This window comes from Mizuhopecten yessoensis, unplaced genomic scaffold, assembly GCF_002113885.1.
Source record: "Mizuhopecten yessoensis strain PY_sf001 unplaced genomic scaffold, ASM211388v2 scaffold1689, whole genome shotgun sequence".
In the NCBI taxonomy this organism is placed as follows: Eukaryota; Metazoa; Mollusca; class Bivalvia; order Pectinida; family Pectinidae; genus Mizuhopecten; species Mizuhopecten yessoensis.
The window spans coordinates 455,513-479,640 of NW_018404172.1; the positions used below are offsets into that span (position 1 = coordinate 455,513).

Below are 24,128 nucleotides of genomic sequence, written 5' to 3' on the forward strand. Positions count from 1 at the left end.
CGTACAGATACGAAAATGTTAAATTGCCAGAAAAATAATGGAACAGACCTTGTGTTAGAGTTATCTAAAAGTTATAGAAATAATATTTTTTTCTATTTATCATATTCTTTTGTCAAAGGGGATAAAAAAAATGTCGTTTTCTCTCGGAAAAATTATCTAGTGGTTTCACTGGTTGTTTTGACATCAGGAACAGAGACCCTGGTGTTATCAGACTTACAGGAACAGAGACCCTGGTGTTATCAGTCTTACTGGAACTGAGACCCTGGTGTTATCAAACTTACAGGAACAGAGACCCTGGTGTTATCAGTCTTACTGGAACAGAGACCCTGGTGTTATCAGACTTACTGGAACAGAGACCCTGGTGTTATCAGACTTACTGGAACATAGACCCTGGTGTTATCAGACTTACAGGATTGACATCAGGAACAGAGACTCTGGTGTTATCAGACTTACAGGATTGACATCAGGAACAGAGACCCTGGTGTAAACAGACTTACAGGATTGACAACAGGAACAAAGACCTTGGTGTTATCAGACTTACAGGATTGACATCAGGAACAGAGACCCTGGTGTTATCAGAGTTACAGGATTGACATCAGGAACAGAGACCTTGGTGTTATCAGACTTACAGGATTGACATCAGGTACAGAGACTCTGGTGTTATCAGACTTACAGGATTGACATCAGGAACAGAGACTGGTGTTTTCAGACTTACAGTATTGACATCAGGAACAGAGACCCTAGTGTTATCAGAGTTACAGGATTGACATCAGGAACAGAGACCCTGGTGTTATCAGACTTACAGGATTAACATCAGGAACAGAGACCCTGGTGTTATCAGACTTACAGGATCAGGAACAGAGACTCTGGTGTTATCAGACTTACAGCATTGACATCAGGAACAGAGACTCTGGTGTTATCAGACTTACAGGATCAGGAACAGAGACCCTGGTGTTATCAGACTTACAGGATTAGCTATTGCATCCAGTGCTGGCAGTAGGATAGATCCAGACAATATTTCCCTGGCCAAGGAACACGTACATCTATGAAAAGTAGAAAAAAACACCAGATCATTTAATCTGATAATCTGAATAAAGAATATGCTCTTACATTAAAATTTCAAGATTTCTTTCATTGTGATTTGTTTCTATTCAATATTCATGAGTTTCAACTTGGAATTTTTAGCATTGGTTACAGTTGAAATAGGTTTAAATGACCATCTCAACATGAGGATCTGATCCTGTCCATGGGATAGTTGATGATAGGGTTCAACATCTCTCTTAGCATATCAAACTCAAACAGCTGACCTAGCCAGGCCTAAAGATTCAAGTCAGAGGAATGGGATTATGACCTCCACTGCAAAATTGTGTGTAGAAACTTACTTGTACTTAAGAACATGGAAATTTTAGGATGAATGGCAATATGGCCTTCACCAATGTGTGTGTTAGGACTTACTGGGGCTTAAGACCTTAGGGATACAAACTGAATGGCAATATGGCCTTCACCAATGTGTGTTAAGACTTACTTGGACTTAAGACCTTAGGGATACAAACTGAATGGCAATATGGCCTTCACCAATGTGTGTTAGGACTAACTTGGACTTAATACCTGCGTGATACAAACTGAATGGCAATATGGCCTTCACCAATGTGTGTTAGGACTTACTTGGACTTCAGACCTTCGGGATACAAACTGAAAGGCAATATGGTCTTCACCAATGTGTGTTAGGACTAACTTGGACTTGAGACCTTTGGGATACAAAGTGTTAGGACTTACTTGGACTTAAGACCTTGGGGATTCAAAATGAATGGGAATATGGCTTCGACCATTCTCCTGAGATATTCCAGCTCTGCCTTACGGCTCTGCATGGCACAGTGAAGATGGGGTCCTAGGTAGTCCAAGGTCAACTGCTGAAGGTCAGTACCTGGAGGTGCTGTAAAGAAAACCAATGACATTCTTACAGATGTATTGACCTATCATATTAAACATATTGTATTTCAAGTGAATTGCACTTTTGGGTATTAACATTTTTTTCTTCTTTTCTTTCTTCAATTGTAATCACAAAAATTGTAATTATAAAAGAGGATATGTTGTGTCTACTTGGTACTCTACAGTGCTTGAAAATCCATGGTTATTCATAACCAGTTTTTTTTAATTTTAGCTCAACATTCCTTCATATCATCAGAGTACAAATTACACCTCTTTACATCCAATGGTGTATTCAATACATTTATTGACTGCCCAGTCAAAACTCTGTCTTGTGTCTCTTTTTGGTACATGATACACACAGGTTAATGTCATTATGGTCTAACCCTACATCCAGTAACCAGTGAGTACCTGATTTCTTGGCCTGGAGATAAACGTGGAGGTGCTGGAGGCCGGCCTTTACAAGTTTTTCACTCACTAACTGTGGAATATCAATCTGAAAACACACAATCAGTCACAATATAAAATTATATAAAGCAAAACATACAACAAAATCAACTGGACCTAAAAACTACTACAGATTTTTTCTAGTTTTATGGACGATATATCCTGATTTGGAACTTGGGTCTATTTCCTAAAACAGCCCGATAAACCATGTTAGTGGCAATGTGGGCTTGGCTCCAGCTCTGGTGTCTTTAGATGAAGATATACGAGTTTCACACCTCTGGTATCTTTAGCTTGGGTACCCTATATAAAGGTGTAACATGGTATGCTGAGAAACGGATGTTGCAGTTGAGCTTTTGCCCTCAGTGATGAAAACAAATAAATCACAAAAACGACTATCCATAAATTACTAACATCATATGACCACTGTGAAGGGTGAAGTTAACAATAGTAAATATGAGCTTTACCGATGAAGTGGAATATTTCAATGGGTGTCCCGGTGTACAATGGGTGTCCCGATGTACAATGGGTGTCCCGTTGTACAATGGGTGTCCCGATGTACAATGGGTGTCCCGGTGTACAATGGGTGTCCCGGTGTACAATGGGTGTCCCGGTGTACAATGGGTGTCCCGGTGTACAATGGGTGTCCCGGTGTACAATTGGTGTCCCGGTGTACAAAATAAAAAGGTTGGTTGACCTGATCCTCCCCATCTTCATTTGTCTGATTGTAGACTGAATGTTATCTTTGTTACTTCACGTGTTTATAACTATATACTTGTGATGTAGATTGTGTCAGGCTATACATTAGGAAGCATCAAAGTAAAATCACCCCAAGTTATATCAAATTGTCCAGATTAATCTGCAAAACTTCATTAACTTGATAAACATTAAATTTTAAGACTGAAATGGATCCTTAATCCATTGAGCCTAGGAAAGAATATCACATTTTCTACACTTTTTTGCAAAAATGTTATCTGTTGGATACCTACTTTTTTAGCTCGCCTTAGGAACACAGATACCAGAAAACGTAAATTTGTTCTCAGTTCATCCACAAAACCTTCATCTGCACTCACATCTCTGTTCAACACAGCAACAATAGATGTTATTAAGAAGAAGTACATTTACAAGCTTTAAACTTAAACAGTATGAAAATTAAAAAGAAAGAGAAAATATACAGAAATTGAGCCAACTTTTACACATCAAATTTCTCATCAAAACAAAACAAATAAACTGAGTTAAACTGTATATTTATATAATTAGTAGAATTATAATAATAAATGGTACTGTCAATAACCTAAAAGATGTGAGAAAATATAATTAATTTGAATGAAATCTTCGAAACCAGGAAATTGAATAAATATCACTATCAATAGTAATATTATATTAGGTTTTTTCAAACCTGTTAAAATTTTATTTAAGTTTTATTATCTAACTACATCAAAATTTCTGGTAAACAGTAACAATTACATGTATTGTATATCAGTATTAGAATACTGATCACTTACAGGAAGAATGGAGGGGGACAATCTCTACACTGATAAATAGACAGAAGAATGGAGAGGGACAATCTCTACACTGATAAATAGACAGAAGAATGGAGTGGGACAATCTCTACACTGATAAATAGACAGAAGACTGGAGCGTGACAATCTCTACACGGATAAATAGACAGAAGAATGGAGCAGGACAATGTCTACACTGATAAATAGACAGAAGAATGGAGCGGGACAATCTCCACACAGATAAATAGACAGAAGAATGGAGCGGGACAATCTCTACACAGATAAATAGACAGAAGAATGGAGCAGGACAATCTCTACACTGATAAATAGACAGAAGACTGGAGCGGGACAATCTCTACACGGATAAATAGACAGAAGAATGGAGCGGGACAATCTCTACACTGATAAATAGACAGAAGAATGGAGCGGGACAATCTCTACACTGATAAATAGACAGAAGAATGGAGCGGGACAATCTCTACACTGATAAATAGACAGAAGAATGGAGCGGGACAATCTCTACACTGATAAATAGACAGAAGAATGGAGCGGGACAATCTCTACACTGATAAATAGACAGAAGAATGGAGCGGGACAATCTCTACACTGATAAATAGACAGAAGAATGGAGCGGGACAATCTCTACACTGATAAATAGACAGAAGAATGGAGCGGGACAATCTCTACACTGATAAATAGACAGAAGAATGGAGCGGGACAATCTCTACACTGATAAATAGACAGAAGAATGGAGCGGGACAATCTCTACACTGATAAATAGACAGAAGAATGGAGCGGGACAATCTCTACACTGATAAATAGACAGAAGAATGGAGCGGGACAATCTCTACACTGATAAATAGACAGAAGAATGGAGCGGGACAATCTCTACACTGATAAATAGACAGAAGAATGGAGCGGGACAATCTCTACACTGATAAATAGACAGAAGAATGGAGCGGGACAATCTCTACACTGATAAATAGACAGAAGAATGGAGCGGGACAATCTCTACACTGATAAATAGACAGAAGAATGGAGCGGGACAATCTCTACACTGATAAATAGACAGAAGAATGGAGAGGGACAATCTCTACACTGATAAATAGACAGAAGAATGGAGCGGGACAATCTCTACACTGATAAATAGACAGAAGAATGGAGCGGGACCATCTCCACACTGATAAATAGACAGAAGAATGGAGCGGGACAATCTCCACACAGATAAATAGACAGAAGACTGGAGCGGGACAATCTCTACACTGATAAATAGACAGAAGAATGGAGCGGAACCATCTCCACACTGATAAATAGACAGAAGAATAGAGCGGGACAATCTCTACACTGATAAATAGATAGAAGAATGGCGCAGGACAATCTCCACACAGATGAATAGATAGAAAGACTTTTCAATAAAAATCATACATACCTGTACCATGTATACACATATTCTTTTAAAACTATCGACAGGAACTGTAAACAAAAGGTAAACAATTCAATAATTAATCACTGATAGGTGTAAAAATGACAGGTGTAGTAAAGTCTGGCTTTTATTTTTATTTTAAGGCTGGGAGGAATATGATCGTTCTCCACTTTGGTGGCAAAACAGGAAACCTCATCCCTCATAAGGTTCCAAATGTCAAGCCCTCAGTACAGCATCAGGTTGGACATTTGAAGAATCTTATCCTGTGGGTTGGGTTGTTTCTGTCTTGCCCCCCCCCCCCCCCCCCCCCCCTACATATGAAAAGATTCTATTAATCTTCAATCATAACACACAAGGACACTGGCTGAAGCTGGATGTGTGAGTGTGTATTGGATATTTAATATGTAATTTAAATTCCACTACCAACATATTTCACCTCCAAGCATATTCCTTTTCCTTTTCCAATATCTCTCTTCTTCTCCACCTCCTGCTCCTAAACTTACCTCTTCCACAGCTTCGTCCACCTTCCCTCGTAACTCGAGATTGGTCCACGGTTGGAAAGCGAGAATGTTAAGTTCTGGTCTATAGAAATTACAAATATAAAGATGTTGTGATTGTACATATTTGTTTCTTTTTCTTGGTAGGTAAATAACATATACAGTTCGATGACAATGCCATCTCCTTTTTAAATGTTGACCTACACATTTTGTAGGTAAAGTGAAAGGGTCTATAAAAACTGGATGCAACATTTGGAGAGAAAAAAAATGTTTGCCAATTTTTTTTCACATAAAAAAATGAATTTTCATTAAATTTTATTCAATATCAAACAGATAATTTTATAAATTTCACATATGATGCATTATATCAATATTTGCAATATACAAGGTAGTACTCCTCATAACGCGCACCATAGAATATGTCTGTTGCCAACTACGTTCATACTATCATATTTGCTGTCAAAATGAAGGTCAATCCATATATGGCCCTGTGTCCATGTTGTTCTCTTACCTATGTCTCGGACACTTCCTCTGACCACACACAGTACACATAGTTTTCATTAACGTGAGTTCATCATCTCCTATGTTACCCTCCTGTAAACAGGCAATGTTTATACAGTCTATACAGTCTACATGATATTTATAGATATTAATCACTGGATTATTGTAACTGGAACAACCATGTTGTGTTAATCATGAAAATGGGTTGATCCACCTAAATTCTTGTAATAAAAAAAAATGTCTTTAAAGTGGTAATTTCCCAAAACAATCTCTCTACTGCTCTTTCTTTTATTTGACATACACAAACTATAAGCATTAAACACTAAAATTGATGGAGAGTATATAGCTAGATTCAAAAAGGATTACTTCAAAATTAACAATATCTATATAATTATCTTAAGACCCTGTTAAGAAACCCAACACAAGTTTCCATTGACACATGAAGTTGAATCTGCACCTACTAACACACCAGCTTTCAAAAACTTAGACACTCCTACTTGCTACATGTATAAACATGTGTAAATCAAGCACATTGATGATTTACATTGTATATTCATATGGACAGAGTTCACATTCATTAAATGAGTACCAAGAAATCCAGCAAAATGAATTGTGTACAGCTTTTTGAATAAATCTAGGTACTGGTACATTGAAATAAGAGGTACATCAGTGATTTTTTTGCTCAATTTTACTGCCTAATACAGGCTGTTTCCCCTAGCTTAAAAGTGTGTTACTGACCCAAAATGAACAAAACTGAGAATATCCCCAAATTGAATACAAATAATGCTTTATTTTCCCAATTCATAAAGGAACAGGCTGTTGTAAAATTTAGCTAACAAAAACACTGTACATATTAAAAATATTCTAAAAAGTGAGTAACATTCCCTTATATCATTTCACTGTACAAGAATTACAAAATAATATTCTAATATCCTTATGACATTCTCTTTTTCTTTTAGTAAAGTTTTCTTACTTTTTTGTTTCTCTTGAACATGAACAGAAGATTTGGTAAAGTTGAGTCGGAGCTGCAAATAAACAAGTGTCAATTAACAATAGTTCACTGTTAAAATATCTGTAAAATAAAGTGTATACACTTTAATTTTGTATATTTTAAACTGCAGTTAGTCACATATATTAATATGGGCAATCTTTATAAGGCAGTCTGTACTTAATATATATTGTCAACAAGCAAATGCTAAAAGTTAAAGACTAGGCACTGATTCATGTAGACCAGACAAAATTGTAGAATGTTATACAACACTTCACCAAATTACTACTTTAAAACCAATTAATTGCACATAAAATACAGATAATTACCTGATGAAGCTGTACGCCCCAGCTATACCTAACAAGAAAGACCATACTACCAGGAATAGCTGTAGATAACTGAAACAAACATAAAACTTTGTAAATATGAAATCTTCATATTGTGATTGAAGCATATATCAGCTGATTAATGACTAATTTTATCTTATTTATATTATTGACTTCATCAACTTTGCTATGCACCATATACATTTTAATAGTTCATTTACAAGTTCATTATATTCAAATTTCTTAAAAAAAAGTTCTGCTTTTTAAATGGGGATTCTACATATAACGTATCAGGGTGTTGTAATTTAGGGTAACTATAACATCTTTCAGGGGACTTGTTGAAGCAGAACCTTAACATTTGAGTGTGAGTTGATATAAATAATCACTTTAGATAATACATGTAGGATGTAAATCAAACATTACATTTTGTACTGGATTCAGTGGTGTTGTTGCATTGCTCATCATTTCTTTTTTCATTTACTTTAGATAATAGTCTGATATGGATATAGAGGCTAACATTAAAGGCCTCTGTAAATTATGTATCATATTAAATCATTTCAAATATTAACACGTTATTAATTTCTAACTTTAAAAACATATATACAGTATATTAGCGTGGAAGATCTGCATTTAGGGTAATACAACCTGCAAAAGGTTCGAAACGTATAGGATTAAAATTTGATTCCCAAACAAGTGCCCCCCCCCCCCACCCCCCACACACACACACTCACCTGCAAACTATAAACTATATTGAACAAATGCAGATCTAGAAACACATAGTTATAGATTAAATTTCAGATTATCCCTGATCACAAGATCTCCAAATATCAGTTTGAGTAAATGAATCAATTATTTCCATAATTCACAAACCGCTTGGTAGAATCATATCCAATGATTATCTCGGTAAATGTTTTTTAATTTTGTCAATATGATCAATTACCTATAAAAGCATACTGTGAACAGCAGTAACACTGCTAAACAAGAGCAAAATTTGGAGTGTTTATGCAGATAGTACTTGACAATGTACCAGGGAATCATCTCGAAATCGTGAATGACTACTTCAAAATGTGAATCGCCATCCACAATTCAGCAAATACTACATTATTTCATGAAAATAGTAATATAATGGTATCCGAGAGGAGGTAAACAGGAAGTGACAGGCTTTGACGGACTCTTTTGAACGTTTGACACAGATTTTAGGTGTCAGGAGAATTTCATCCCTAAAATTTGGTTCAACACAACTGATGTTTAAATCAAATAGATAATATATATATAAACTATAAAACTGAATTGCTCGAAATAACACACTAGCCCTCCACCACTGGGTCGCCGGCTCTCGAGGCCTACGTAGGACAGTCGCTATGCAGAAAAGTCAATGCCAGGAAACAAAAACTTAGTGAGGATTTTCAAGTAAATACCACTAACGTTATATCATTGGGTTACTTCCCCTCCAATGTTTGTTAGTTTCGTGTCTTACTTTTAACGAATTCCAATCTGATACTGCGAACATCAGAATACATGTCATTTGATATTGTAAATATGTTATATGTTAATTGCATTTATAGGACAGTATGTAAGTTTTACTGAAATGGATACGAGCCTCATTGAAGCTAGTGAAAAGGACATTAATTTTTTCACTTAATCATCGTGAAAATATATATAAAAAAAAGATAGATATCTGATGCATATTTATCTTTTCCAGTTTTTTTTCTATTTCCTACTGGAGATATATAAAACATTTACAAAATCTGTAAGTAAGATAAGTGGGAAACCTTTTCCAAATATTAAATGAAAAATAACTTTAAAAAAAGGGTGAATCAGAAACTTCAAGAGGTTCTTATATAAAAAACAGTTTCGAAACTTTGCATATTTTATTTGTCTTTGTGATATTAGAGATATTTATAATCTAAATTTAAAGCCCATACAACTCTGAATACATTTGTTAAACCAACAAGTCTAACGTTAACAGATTAACATTTCAAAAGTTTTTACTAAGATTCTATTTTTATAAACGATTGCCCAAGATAAACTATTCTTTTGTATATCAAATATCACTGCCTTTATCCCATTTAATAATTATTTTAACATATTTAATGTCAATATAGTTTTGTTTGACTAGCCTATCACCTCTGTTTTTGCGCGAAATTCGATTTCCAGACAAATCCAATCAAATCGATCTATTTTAATCACGTGATTGTAAACTATATTCCAATATGGAGGTCAACATATATTGTGTTTGGATATTGAAACCATGAATATTAACTGTTCCACGTGAAATGCGGCATGATATGAACAATGAAGGTTTGTATATATAAATAATACTTGTTTTTAAAGATGTTATTACACATAGTCTTTTTCAAGCCAATGGCATACTTTTTATGGGACCCTCAAGCGTATCCGATCGTGTTGACCCGGTCCCTCCAATGCTTCATGCTTGTTCATTATGAAGAAGTAAGCGACATCTACTAAGTAAATTTAAGTGCGTGAAAACTTCGCGTCTGGCGGTAATATAAACTTTCGTAATGATTATAGGACTTCAATTCATGCTACGATATGAGGAATTAATGTAGAGAAAGGTCTACGAAGGGAAATCAGTGCATACATTTCGGTGTGTATTGGGGAAATACATAGGGGCTCGCCACGGGGATAGGAGGGAATGTGATTGGAATGCGGACGTACTGACCTAAACAAAACAAACTATTGGTGTTCTTTAGACCTGTTTTCTATTGCCTTAGTGTTTGTAATGTTTAACAATCTCGATACACTTTACTATTGGGACTTTCGCTGTCTAAATATAGTAAAAACACTGTTATATACTCGGTGTTGAGTACCGGTCCATACTAGTACACATCAAGCTTGGGTCATGCTTGTTCCTAAAATGCTTTGTGCCATCCTTTTCCCTGGAATTTTAACGTGTTCCTTTTTAAACTGAATACAATTATAATGAAAACACAATATCATAACTACTTACAATAACATGATAAAGTCTAACATTCTAATCATAGTCCTGGTCTTTGCAAGTAAACTGTGTTTTTACTAATACTAATGTTATATGCAATTAGGAAATACATCAAATATATATCGAGATTGACACATAATGCACTGTTCAGGGGAAATTTTGGGAGCTAAAAGGAGATAAGACCATTATCATAGATAATAAACCTATTACAGGAGTTAAACATTGAAACTGTTTAAATAGTCAAATATATATGCTGTTTTTTGCTCCATGCTTTTTGAGATAGCAATTGATATTAGTTATATTAATGAAAACACTAGATTATCGTCCATTTTTGCAATGATAGTCCAATACCAGAAGTTGGTCCTGGTAATGAAGTCTGAACACAAGATCTATGGATTCCAGCTATGGAAAATGGATTTGTTCTTTGAATTATTGCCAATATCAATAATTTGTATGATATATTATTAATGACAAAAGATATATAACAGACCTTTCATACATACACCCATATATGTAAGCACATGTAACTTTGGTATACCAAAAAAATAATGAAGTAAGTGTCCACATCTTAATTCTAATTGTTGGGTAAAATGCCTTTTTTGCCATGTACATAGCAGAAAAGCAATATATGTTGTTTTTTAACTTGAAATCGCCCTTACGTTAATTCACCAAATTTGAGCAATAACCATCATATTTTGACAGAACCTGGTCAAGTAGACGGACAAAGATATATGAAAAATGTTGATCCACGTTAAAGTGCTATCTGACTGTATGGTCATGGCATGTAACCATATGACACTCCCAACCAGTCTTCTGACTGCTAACTAGAGGTGCTTGGAGAGACACCTGCGAAAACAAAATATACTGATAAATAGGAAAGAAAAGATAGTGATCCCAAGTGCAAAAGTTGATTAAGATATTTCTTGTATTTATTAGGGCAGAAATGATATATCGTGCGATGATATATTGCAATATTTTGAATATGGTACGATACACAATATTTCGGAGGTCACAATACACCTACGATATTTTCCAGATTTTGTCGTTTATGAAATTAGTCTACTCAAATCCGTTTCAACATGGCGAGTGACACCTCCAGCTTAGCATACACGTAAAAATATGTGAATTGTATGACACTTTAAAGTTAAGCCCATTTTGGACCAAATCTTTTTCCTGCAGTTGTAATATTGCCATTGGAAGTTTTTGTTCAGTTTACTGCCGAATACAGACTGTTTCGCTAAAAAGAGCCTTATTTTCCCAAAATTACCAAAAACTGAAGATTATATCCCCAATTTCAATATAAATAATGCTTTATTTTCCCAATTCATAAAGGAATTATACAGTTTGTTCTAAGATTTAGGTAACAGTCGGGGAACATCCTGGAATTTGAGAGCAAATCCCTGTAACAAAAAAAAAACTGCTTCTACAGTTACTATAATGTATCAAGATACTTCTACAGTTACTATAATGTATCACGATACTTCTACAGTTACTATAATGTATCGTGATACTTCTACAGTTACTATAATGTATCGTGATACTTCTACAGTTACTATAATGGATCATGATACTTCTACAGTTACTATAATGTATCAGGATACTTCTACAGTTACTATAATGTATCGTGATACTTCTACAGTTACTATAATGTATCGTGATACTTCTACAGTTACTATAATGGATCATGATACTTCTACAGTTACTATAATGTATCATGATACTTCTACAGTTACTATAATGTATCATGATACTTCTTGTATCATGACCACAATATTGTAATATATATATATATGGTATCGCCATGCCTATATATTGCTGCCGCCCTAGTATATATCTTCAAAAACTAAATTGCATTGCTTCAAAAATTAAATGAATAAACAATTAATTGCCCTAAATTCATACTATATACATGTAGAAAAGCTAATTAAAGTCGGATCTAAATAATCATTTAACCAATTTTTACCCCCAAGTTGAATGTTTTTTGAAAAATGAAAATAATACTGTTTTAGTCATGTTTTATTTTAAAGATAAATTCATTTGCTTTTATGGAAATTAATGGCATGCTTTGCATGGCATATATTTTGAATTATATTAAGATATATCACTCTGGAATATTCTGTTTGGTAAGCAGTGATGTAATGATCAACTTATTCATATCAAATGGCCTATGCAACTCATTTTCAATTATAATAAATTGAATATATATGACTACAATACAGATTTTAAAATAAACAACAGAACAAAAACGAAAAAACACATTTGGTAAATGATGATGTGTCCTATGCTTATGTTTTAATCTTCCCTTTATTGAGATCTATAAACAGAGTATTAGTAATAAGTTTTCAGTCTTGATGGATCAAACCCAGGGTTCATTTTATTATTGTATGGTAAATGCTTTTGTGCCGGTAGCATTTAAGTGATGGGTTATAATATAATTGTATACCTGTTTGAAATATCGGTGTAACATTGCTTTGTGCACTGTAGTTATAAGTAATGCATAACTCACAGGTATTGTCTGTATCTTAAAACCACCTAGAGAAATTTATTTACATTTTGCAACCATTTCAAGGAAGAGATTTAAAAAATGAAATAACGACGATGAAAAAACAAAACTTTGTGTAGATCAGATAGCAAAGAATTAGCGGTTATGATAAGTTCCCAACGGACCTGCCATTTTTACTATTGATCACAGTTATAGATCTCTGCGGTTTAAAAAGCCGAAGTGGATCCCACAGGTAAGGAAATACAAAGACCTGTGTTAGTTATCCTTTAAAGGGAAACAATGGTAGACTGGTAGGAATCATACTGGAACGGTGAGTAAGATGAGTATCGTGCCATCAAGTACTTATTTACTCCTGTCTGCGCTAAAGTACTCCATGACACTGCTCTAGCTTATATAGGGAGGTTCCTTGTCCATCTGTCTGTATTGCCAGTACACATGTCTTGGAAATGGTGCACATGTAAATCATATGTACATGTATGTATCTAATCAAGGGAATGATGGACAATTTTTTGTGAACCTGTACACTTAACTTTACAACATACTTTGATAAAACAAACTCTTAGAGTCTGAAAATATATGCTAAATTACACAGGTTTCATATTAATTGGTTATAGAACTTAACAGTTTGACATCTTCAACAATTTAACCTGTTTTTGTGGTGTACAGGTTTTTGTCTTATACAGTGGTTTAGATACAAAAGGAGCTTTGTCAAAATTAAGTTCAAATATCTCTTGAAAAATAATCTCGACACATATAGGTACTATCTGATATCCATGTGAAGTTGATTAAGTTGTAGCAGATATTGATTTTCATCAAGAACCAAGATGATTGCAAAGACACTGATCAATGTTATGTGCATGTATGTAAACCGTCACAACATAGAATATTTTAGATATTATAGCTTGCTGCAAGCAATTATCACCATCTAGAATAAAAATATTGAATGTACATTTTAATACCTCATTTATTTTCGCAACCATATTAAGTAGAAATTAGATGCTACACATTATGTGATTATCAATAAAAAAAAAAACGATTCACTATATCTCGCAGTGAAGAATATTTAGCTAAATTATGTAATGACTGATCTAAAGCTAAAATGTAATCATGTAAGGAGTTTAAAGTTGAAACTATATGTAAATTCAAGATGTTATATAAATTTAAATGTACGTTGTGTGATCATTTTCTTCAAGAATTAGAAATCACTGGATGGCAGGAACCGATGGTATCACATTGAATTTCAAAAAAATCCAAGGCAACCATCCTTGAAACCTCCAGATAAAATTGAGATTTAAAGAGAAGTGTAGTGAATGGATTAGCTGAAGAGCAGTAGATTTGTTAGTGAGCCCTAAGCTGTCTGTCCCTTAGTGGGTGTTCTCTGCCTTGGAATCATTTCATAATCATTTTGGCCTTGAAACTGATGTGTCTTTACGAGATGTGAAAGTAAAAGAATGAGTTATGTGTGATAGAATCCGTTGAGTTGTCACAGACAGTAAAAGGAGATCCAATCCCACAGAGATTTAAAATCAAATCTAATGGCAAATTGGCAGAATTTTCACTAAAACGAGCACCTTCTAGGACTCCATCACCAATTTTGTCCTATTTTAGATCACCAAGAATATTTTGATATTTTATATTCAATTTTATCATCATCAATGTTTCCAAACATGCCTCCTGAGATGTGATATTCAAAATCTTTTAAAATCTTGTTGCTTTTTAAGTGTTCGTTGGTTAAATGAGTTGCATGGCATTTTTGGTGTGAGAAATATCAAAATTTCTTCAATGCTATTTAATTTTGATTTAACATTTGAAATTCACAGATTGGCATTTACCCTACTACAATTGACACAACATAGCAATGATGGACTTGCTTGCTTCTGACTTTTTCCCCCAATAGTTTACCATGTTTATTAAAATATGAACTTGACGCTTTTATCGTACAAGTCTAATGAGTTGTATCCTTGTGTCATTTCATGTTATATTAGCTGTCATTAGGACAAAGAGGGCTACAATTGACCCTGACCTTGTGTCATTTGATGTAATTAGCTGTCATTAGGACATAGAGGTGAACAGTTGACCCTGACCTTGTTTCATTTGATGTAATCAGCTGTCATTATGACATAGAGTGAACAGTTGACCCTGACCTTGTATCATTTGATGTAATTAGCTGTCATTAGGACATAGAGTGAACAGTTGACCCTGACCTTGTGTCATTTGATGTAATTAACTGTCATTAGGACAAAGAGTGAACAGTTGACCCTGACCTTGTTTCATTTGATGTAATTAGCTGTCATTAGGACATAGAGGTGAACAGGTGACACTGACCTTGTGTCATTTGATGTAATTAGCTGTCATTAGGACATAGAGTGAACAGTTGACCCTGACCTTGTGTCATTTGATGTAATTAGCTGTCATTAGGACATAGAGTGAACAGTTGACCCTGACCTTGTTTCATTTGATGTAATTAGCTGTCATTAGGACATAGAGGTGAACAGTTGACCCTGACCTTGTTTCATTTGATGTAATTAGCTGTCATTAGGACATAAGGGTGAACAGTTGACCCTGACCTTGTTTCATTTGATGTAATTAGCTGTCATTAGGACATAGAGGTGAACAGTTGACCCTGACCTTGTTTCATTTGATGTAATTAGCTGTCATTAGGACATAGAGGTGAACAGTTGACCCTGACCTTGTTTCATTTGATGTAATTAGCTGTCATTAGGACATAGAGGTGAACAGTTGACCCTGACCTTGTTTCATTTGATGTAATTAGCTGTCATTAGGACATAGAGGTGAACAGTTGACCCTGACCTTGTGTCATTTGATGTAATTAGCTGTCATTAGGACATAGAGGTGAACAGTTGACCCTGACCTTGTGTCATTTGATGTAATTAGCTGTCATTAGGACATAGAGGTGAACAGTTGACCCTGACCTTGTGTCATTTGATGTAATTAGCTGTCATTAGGACATAGAGGTGAACAGTTGACCCTGACCTTGTGTCATTTGATGTAATTAGCTGTCATTAGGACATAGAGGTCTACAATTGACCCTGACCTTGTGTCATTTGATGTAATTAGCTGCCATTAGGACATAGAGGTGAACAGTTGACCCTGACCTTGTGTCATTTGATGTAATTAGCTGTCATTAGGACATAGAGGTGAACAGTTGACCCTGACCTTGTGTCATTTGATGTAATTAGCTGTCATTAGGACATAGAGGTGAACAGTTGACCCTGACCTTGTGTCATTTGATGTAATTAGCTGTCATTAGGACATAGAGGTCTACAATTGACCCTGACCTTGTGTCATTTGATGTAATTAGCTGCCATTAGGACATAGAGGTGAACAGTTGACCCTGACCTTGTGTCATTTGATGTAATTAGCCGTCATTAGGACATAGAGGTGAACAGTTGACCCTGACCTTGTGTCATTTGATGTAATTAGCTGCCATTAGGACATAGAGGTGAACAGTTGACCCTGACCTTGTGTCATTTGATGTAATAAGCTGTCATTAGGACATAGAGTGAACAGTTGACTCAGGAGTCCTTTTTCACGTCCTGTTTTAAGTAGCTGTTGATTAGACATAGGGATCAACAGTTGGCTTTTAATAATCTTGTATCACCCCCTGCTGATAGGACATAGCTAGTATATGTAGTTGGCCTTTAACATGTCTTTCCCTGCTAAACTCAGGGTGGTCTGTTTGTTTTTACACACGTTATTGTCTTTATCCAAAATATCATAATATTTTTTGTCTTACTGATCCTTCTAACAGATAATCTAAGCAAGCATATATATATGTACAAAGGTGATAGCTACCAAATATATATACAGTCACAGCTTGTTTCTCAGCCTGGTTAGTTACCAATCGTAACTTGACTAACTGTTTATAATTAATCCAAATACTTCCTGGTTCTAACTTGAAAAATAGCATGTTAAAAACAACCGTGTATGAAAAAACATATTTTGGCTCAAGTTTTTAAGGAATTACAGTAGAGACAGAATCCAACAAATGGTAGAAATGTTGTACGGATGTGGTTCGTAATCTAACTGAACTGTATCCAAGGCGGGTCTGGGCGCTCCAACCCGTCTGTTGTAATGGGTTTTGTGTGTTACATGCAATGGGCATGTGTTGGGTACAGCTACACTAGTGGCCTGTGATATCATCATCAAGCAGTTTATTTGTTTGTGTAATAACCTGCCTGCAAGGCACTGCCACTTGATTTATGCTCCCCATGTTGAAAACTTAGGTATCAGATTATTTTTGGAATCGGGTCCAAGTTTTTGGTTCTCTGCTACTTAAAATAGACATAATAAGGTAAGGATGTATAGTATATAAATATCTTGCCGACAGTTCTTGGATCCTTGTGTTCCAACTATTGAATAGATCTGACGATAAGGTAGTGACAGCATAACTTAGATTTGGAGTTTATTGCTCTGTGTAGATATAGGCAAAGATACGATCCAGATTTGTTGAATTTAGGGTAAATTTCTACAAAAGTTCTTATCTTTTACCATTGTATTATTATAATGTTGTTGAATGGATTTTTTGCCATGAGCAAAATTAAATTGTTTAAATATTCATAACTGTTACGATTTCCCAATTTGTTGAAATAAATAATAATAGCCAAAGGATCCCTACTTTACTAGAAAGATTTGTATATTATCCAACATTTTCATGCTGACATTAGTGTTTTATTATACTGGTATGTGCAGCATTAGCTTTCAAAGAGACAAAAGTAATAATGCATGTTATTTGTATAGGAATATGTTGACGTCACAATGTACGGTATTGTGTTTATATACATGTAGTAGAGAATGATAAAAGAGTTGTTTACAGTCTATAGAGTTACAAGTTTTGGAAAATTTTACCACCAAAAATAAATCGAACAAAGACCTTCTACAAAAGAAATGGAATTTAAGAAAGTTAAACAGAAGTAGAGACACAGCTGACTACAGTGATATTCATATCACTGCTTGAGATAGAATAGAACAAATTCTAATGGCACAATAGACGAGAAAGAGATGGACTGATTGGATTGCTCCGACTCTCACCTGCATCATGGTGGCGATGTTATCATTTATATCAGAGTTTGATCACTTTTCCACCTGGAAAATGAGCAGAATACCTTTTCATGCAGTACTGCTGTCAGACATCTATCCTTTAATGAATTTATCATAATGATGGTTGATGGCAGTGAAAGTATTTTCTTTTTCTAAAAAGCCATGAAATGTTGAATTTGAGACAATGAAAACTGTGTCTTTGGTTTATGGCCACTAGAACGTATTCAGTGATCTGAAAACAATTCTGCTTGTTTCCTGTCATTTATTCTTGCCAAGTGTGATCTGCTAATAGGAAACACAAAAACTGAGGAAATCAATTTCTGTATGATTTTCCTTTTTTTGTCATTTGAAGTTTGTTAGCCTTGAAATTAGAAAAATTAAGGAGTTGTTTAAAAACTAATGAAAAATTTAGTAAATGCACAACATTTGAAATTCAAGAATATGCATTAGCTGATTGCTTACTAAGCTTGAAATTGTACAGATGATTCAGTACCTGGTGTAATGATACAGACAATCTTACTACAGAATGTAGTTGTGAATGTAAAACATGGATGTATCATTATCAGGTACTTTGAACAATTTAGTTTCTTTTTTCTTGAGTAACTTTTCTGCACTTTTGAATCTCTTAATATTATTTGTCAATATTTGATTCAAAATAATGCTTACTGGGTATTTAATTATTTCTTATAATTGTATTCCACCATTTGTATTTGCCAAAAGACAGCTTTACATTATTTCATTTAACTAAAATCATCTTTTACTTTAATCATTGAGTTTCACATGCAAGAACATGTAACTTACATAGGTATTTTAAGTCCCAGACAAGTTAAAGATGAGTCATAAATTAAAATTCCTGCTTGTAAAATCTAGATATATATGCATTTTAATATCAATAAATTTCCTTGAAAATGAATATTCAAAATGAATGAAAAAATATTCTTTATGAAACCATCATATTATTACTTCTTATCTGTAGATTCGTATAATGTGTTTTCAATGCCATCTAGGGCAACTAAAATGTGCTGTATGCAATAAGATTTGAAGGTCGTGATGACCTAAAGTGATAAGCTATAGATTTATTTTACCTTTTCAACCTTGTTTGACATACTAGGGTTTTGATAAGAAGACAGTGACTTAGACATTAAAATGATATACTGATAGCGTTATACATTATCCCTGACGACACCTGAAACTGCATTATTTATGTGCTAGACATACTGACATGACACAACTGTGGGCTAAGTTCATTGCACATCCATCATACACATTAAACTGTTATACAACACATTCAAGGATATCTACGATACTCATATATGAAAACAGCTACCTGGTAAATATTATAAACATGTGTATCAGTTTACTGTTAACTACTCGTTTTATAATGGGACATGTTCTGGAATTATCAACTTGTCTCTTCATAAAAAAATGTGCCTGGAGACATTCTCATTATTTTTTGACAGATCTTCAAAAACTTGGTAGTATTTGTTTTGGCATGAAGTTGTGAAGAAATTGATTGGATGGTTTTTGAAAGAGTTATTGCCCTTTTTTGTAGAAAGCCAAATGGGAAATCTCCTCATTTAGTGTTTGACTGTTCTCCTCGAAATCTGGGTAGTTTTCATAATCACAATGTGTACATGTAGTGGTACTTTCCAATTTGAGTTGTTGATTTTAAAATTTTAACAAGAGTCGAAGATTCAATCACAACAGGCAAATGATCATGTAGTTCTTGTAGTTTATTAGAAGCGTCGACAAGTTTCACCCCTTCATAGGGCTTCTTCACGATCAGAAACCACTGTATTGGCTCTTCCCTAATACTTTCTTAAAAGAGTTATTTTACTTCAGGTTTTGCTCTTGTTTGAAGTTAAAATAAATTATAACCTGACTGATTCAAATCTGCTCATTCAAAAATATCTCGGCTTATGATTCAAATCTGCTCATTCAAAAACATCTCGGCTTATGATTCAAATCTGCTTATTCAAAAACATCCCAGCTTAATATGTCTCATATATTATTTCTGCAGTAACATTGTTTTTTTAAATTTTAAGACCTTGCATCTAAATCTATATGTATGGTGAATATGAAGAAATTATTAATTGTATTGATAGAAAGTAGCATTCTTACATAAAGGAGACTTGTATATCAGGTACAGCTTGCTTAAACATGGGGCTAAGATGTGATGATTATTTTCAGTGCTAATTTACATTTTATGAATAGAATGCAATTTGTTCCAAGTTATTGAATAAAATTGTATATATTTTAACCTTTGAAAATGTTGTAACTTGATTTATAATTTTCAATATAGGAGATTAAGCCAGTTTTATCTTGTCTTCCCTTGTCTGAAGTATTATCAGGAAGAGTTTTTAATTTTATATATTTTCATACCTGGGCCTGTTTAAAGTGATTTTACCACAAAGGTGAAATACTGTAGATACGTTGTAGAAGCTGCCATCCAAAGCTTGGATGAACAAAGTGGTAGGGAGAACTGATTGTATAGGGAAAGAGAAGCAGCCAGCTTCTGATCACTATAGAAGGTCAGGACTGCTGAAACGGGCTGCACACAATGGCCTTTCATGACTAAGTTACTTCAAAAGCCTACCTGTGTGTTTATTACCTGTGGTACCTGTATGATCAATTAGCTGTTCCCCTATTTCATACCTTGCTGGCTATATATTAAATCATGGACAATTTACCTGACTTGACTCGGATTCAGGCCTCAATTTAAGATTTTTCAGACGAGGCGACGCGGGAGATTTTTTAAGCACCCCCCCAACAATAACTTGCATTGTCATGCATTCCGACATTAACGTTGTCAATTTTGACTACACATGCTTGGCTATTCATCCCCCTATATAATAACTGTACCTGGTTATACCCACTTGATCAAGGGTATATACTGTGCAACTAGGCATGCAGCTATTAACCATCCCTTTGTATGGAGCCCAAATCTACCTGTAGCCACGTGGTACAGTTTGAAATTACGGTTGGTCATAATTCAATTATAAATGCCTCTAACTATCTAAATAGAACCTAATGTACACTTTAGTTTAAAAAATTGTATTCAATAGTTGAACTTTCATACTCTTAATTAGGGCCCCGTATTGGAGATACGGGTGCCCTATAGTAATCACTCTGTCTGTCTGTCTGTCTGTCCGTCCACAAGTTCTGTTCCTGGCTGATAACTTTGGTATTTACTGACCGATGTACATGACACTTGGTCAAGATGTTCAGTTTACAAAAATACACATTGAGGTAAAAAATCAAGATCAAAGGTCAAGGTCATTAGGTTCAAAGGTCAAGGTCAAATTTGCATCTTTTCACTGATAAACATTTTGTTATGACATGATGAAGCAAAGTTGATCAGAATTAAACAAGGAGTCAACTGACCAAAGGTCAAGGTCATTGGGTCAGGGGTCAAAAAGGTCAAATTTTGTAGCTTTTCACTGGTGAACATTTCGCTATGACATTATGAAGCAAAGTTGTTCGGAATCAAACAAAGGGACACACTGAGGTAAAAAGTCGAGGTCAAAGATCGAGGTCATAAGATTCAAAGGTCAAGGTCAAATTTGCATCTTTTCACTGATAAACATTTTGTTATGACATGATGAAGCAAAGTTGATCAGAATTAAACAAGGAGTCAACTGACCTTAGGTCCAGGTTACGGGGTCCAAAGGGTCAAGGTCAAGTTTTATATTTTTCACTGATGAACAATTTGTTATGATATCAAGAAGCAAAGTTGATCGTAATTAAAGAATAAGTCAACTGACCAAAGTTCAGGGTCACTAGGTTAATGGTCAAGGTCATTTGGGTCCAAAGGTCAAAGACAAAGTGGATCTCTGACTTTGACCCTGGCTCTTGATGTAGGAGGTATATAAGGTGAAATAAAACAAATCAAAGCTAACAAATGAGTATTGCACCGGTATTTACATTTCTGTTAGCCCAGCAAATATGGAGGTGGAAGGAAACAAGACTCACATCATAGTACATGTAAAATGTATATTTTTCTTCCTTGCGATTCTTTTTGAAGTCCAAATGTCAAACGTCAAGATCAGCTATATGGGCAGATTGCTTCTTGATGATTATGGGGATATATTGCCACAAGACGGGGCCCTTACTGACCTGTCAGTGTTCTAGTTTTTTTGGTGAAGCACTTATAAATTAAAAAACATTTATGAGTACATTTATTAGTCAAGTTGTTGATACTTCCATTCATTTGGATCAGTGTTAAAGTGACCTGGTCAAAGTTTTGTTCTAGAAGTTGAATTTAAGCTTTTCCAAATTTGAAAATAGTTTCTTTTTGTTTGCGTCCATTCTATAGCTTTCAATAAGCTATTTAACTGGTATTCATCTATAAAAAAATACAAGATGTGAAAATTTATGAGACAACATATACATAATACATTAAACAGGAATTCAGAGGGAAAATTGCCTGGGATGTGACGGATCTCACCCAATCAACACGAGTATACCCATTGCCCTGTTTACCTAGCTGTAAAGATCAGTCCTTCCAAGGCCAGGAAGTAAACTGCTAAACACCAACAACATTCAGCTCTACATATATATTGTGCTATCCAGCCACAAAACTCTGGCATCATGCAAGCTTAAATTTTAAGACTATTTTTTATATTTCATGCCAAAATTTCATTTGAAAATATATTAATTTGGCTCTCCACCAATCTGTAAAACCATGTACCTATTCTGTCCAAGCTGACATATTAGACAGGGGTTGATGGGAACTAGATCATGACGAAGCACAAACTTCACACTGCTCAACTCTATCCAAAGAATGTGTTAATGGCAGAATGTTAATACTGGAGTTTATTTACCTCATACTTCAAACATATAAAATGCATCTTGCCTTTGTGCGGGATGCTGTTTCTGCAGGTGGGCTCCAGGTACATTATACTGTTAACTGTCTTGGTTAGAGTTTGTGGAAGGTTACATCACTAGAATTAGGGTAAAATGTGTGACCTTAAAACATACTGTAAGTGTTGTCGTCAGATATTTGTGATATGAACGTAGTGCTGGTCAACATTTTTTAAAATTTAAATGGTTGTCTCTGCAATTTTAAAACTTTGCATAGACCACTTGTAATTTTCATTTAATACAGGAGAAAAACAAACAAGTATGAATCTTTAAGTAGGGGTGAGGTTACAACTTGTTGTGAACAAAGTTCAAGAATTATGTAGCTTATTAACTTTGAAAGGAAAACGAATTTGAAAAATGTGTAGGATAATCCCTGTCCAGATCTAGAGTGAGGGTTATCGAGGGTACAATAAAAACGGTCCCATCCTAAACTGTATTGTAGTTGACATAAGTGGAGGGCGATAACCAGGGATATACTGGTTAGTTTAGATTGATGTATCAACAACATTCAATTTTATCAGCTGACGTTTAAAGATAATCATACTAGACCAGGCAGGCTATTTTACTAATGACCCAGATACAGCCCTACACTCCTTTACTACTACCAGTATCAAGAGATCAAAATCTAGCAAATGGAGGCTAGAGGCAAGGCAATTTGATTAATACAGATATATATACCTACCAAAACAGACTAACCTACCTACCTGTACACACAATTTACCTGTAAGATATGACCAGATTCTAAAGGTATGGTTAGCTTGGAAGAGTTTTAGAAAACTGTTCCACATTTTCAGTTTCATTTCAAGTTTTCTGCATTTGTGTAGGAAATATCCCTAAGAAATACATTTTTTATTTAAAGGTAAAATAAAGGGGTAAAAATTGATAATGTTCAAAAGATAATAATATTCAAAATGAAACTAAGAGAACAACGCTTGTTTCGTTGTGCTGAGGTAGACAGTGTTTGCTGTGAGGTATATACACACTTATTGTACAGGTATAAATATGTAAGGTAGTGTTACAACAACACACAGGTCTACACTCACCTATCTACCTGTAGTACACATATTGGTACATATCTCAACTGTCAATCAGCATGTTAATGTTCAGTATCACAACTAATTCTCTCCAATGTCAG

The 24,128-nt window shown here is 34.8% G+C and overlaps 2 protein-coding genes across 6 annotated transcripts in view; one reads left to right on the forward strand and one right to left on the reverse strand.

The window, feature by feature from the left end:
* Positions 1-8,778, reverse strand: part of LOC110466692 (sorting nexin-14-like) — a 40,250-nt gene extending 31,472 nt beyond the window's left edge. For all 4 annotated transcript variants that reach the window (XM_021523409.1, XM_021523399.1, XM_021523390.1 and 1 more), the window contains exons 1-10: positions 8,548-8,778; positions 7,611-7,679; positions 7,267-7,318; positions 6,304-6,386; positions 5,799-5,877; positions 5,302-5,345; positions 3,360-3,447; positions 2,338-2,422; positions 1,777-1,933; positions 968-1,043 (exon numbers count right to left, since the gene is read on the reverse strand). In XM_021523409.1, the coding sequence (XP_021379084.1) occupies positions 968-1,043; positions 1,777-1,933; positions 2,338-2,422; positions 3,360-3,447; positions 5,302-5,345; positions 5,799-5,877; positions 6,304-6,386; positions 7,267-7,318; positions 7,611-7,679; positions 8,548-8,645 (831 nt within the window). In that variant the 5' untranslated portion in view covers positions 8,646-8,778. The remainder of the gene's footprint in view (positions 1-967; positions 1,044-1,776; positions 1,934-2,337; positions 2,423-3,359; positions 3,448-5,301; positions 5,346-5,798; positions 5,878-6,303; positions 6,387-7,266; positions 7,319-7,610; positions 7,680-8,547) is intronic.
* Positions 8,779-9,814: 1,036 nt separating this feature from the next.
* LOC110466712 (trithorax group protein osa-like) overlaps positions 9,815-24,128 on the forward strand; it is a 99,246-nt gene continuing 84,932 nt past the window's right edge. For both annotated transcript variants that reach the window (XM_021523421.1, XM_021523437.1), the window contains exon 1: positions 9,815-9,908. The gene's annotated coding sequence lies outside the window, so the exon portion shown is untranslated. The remainder of the gene's footprint in view (positions 9,909-24,128) is intronic.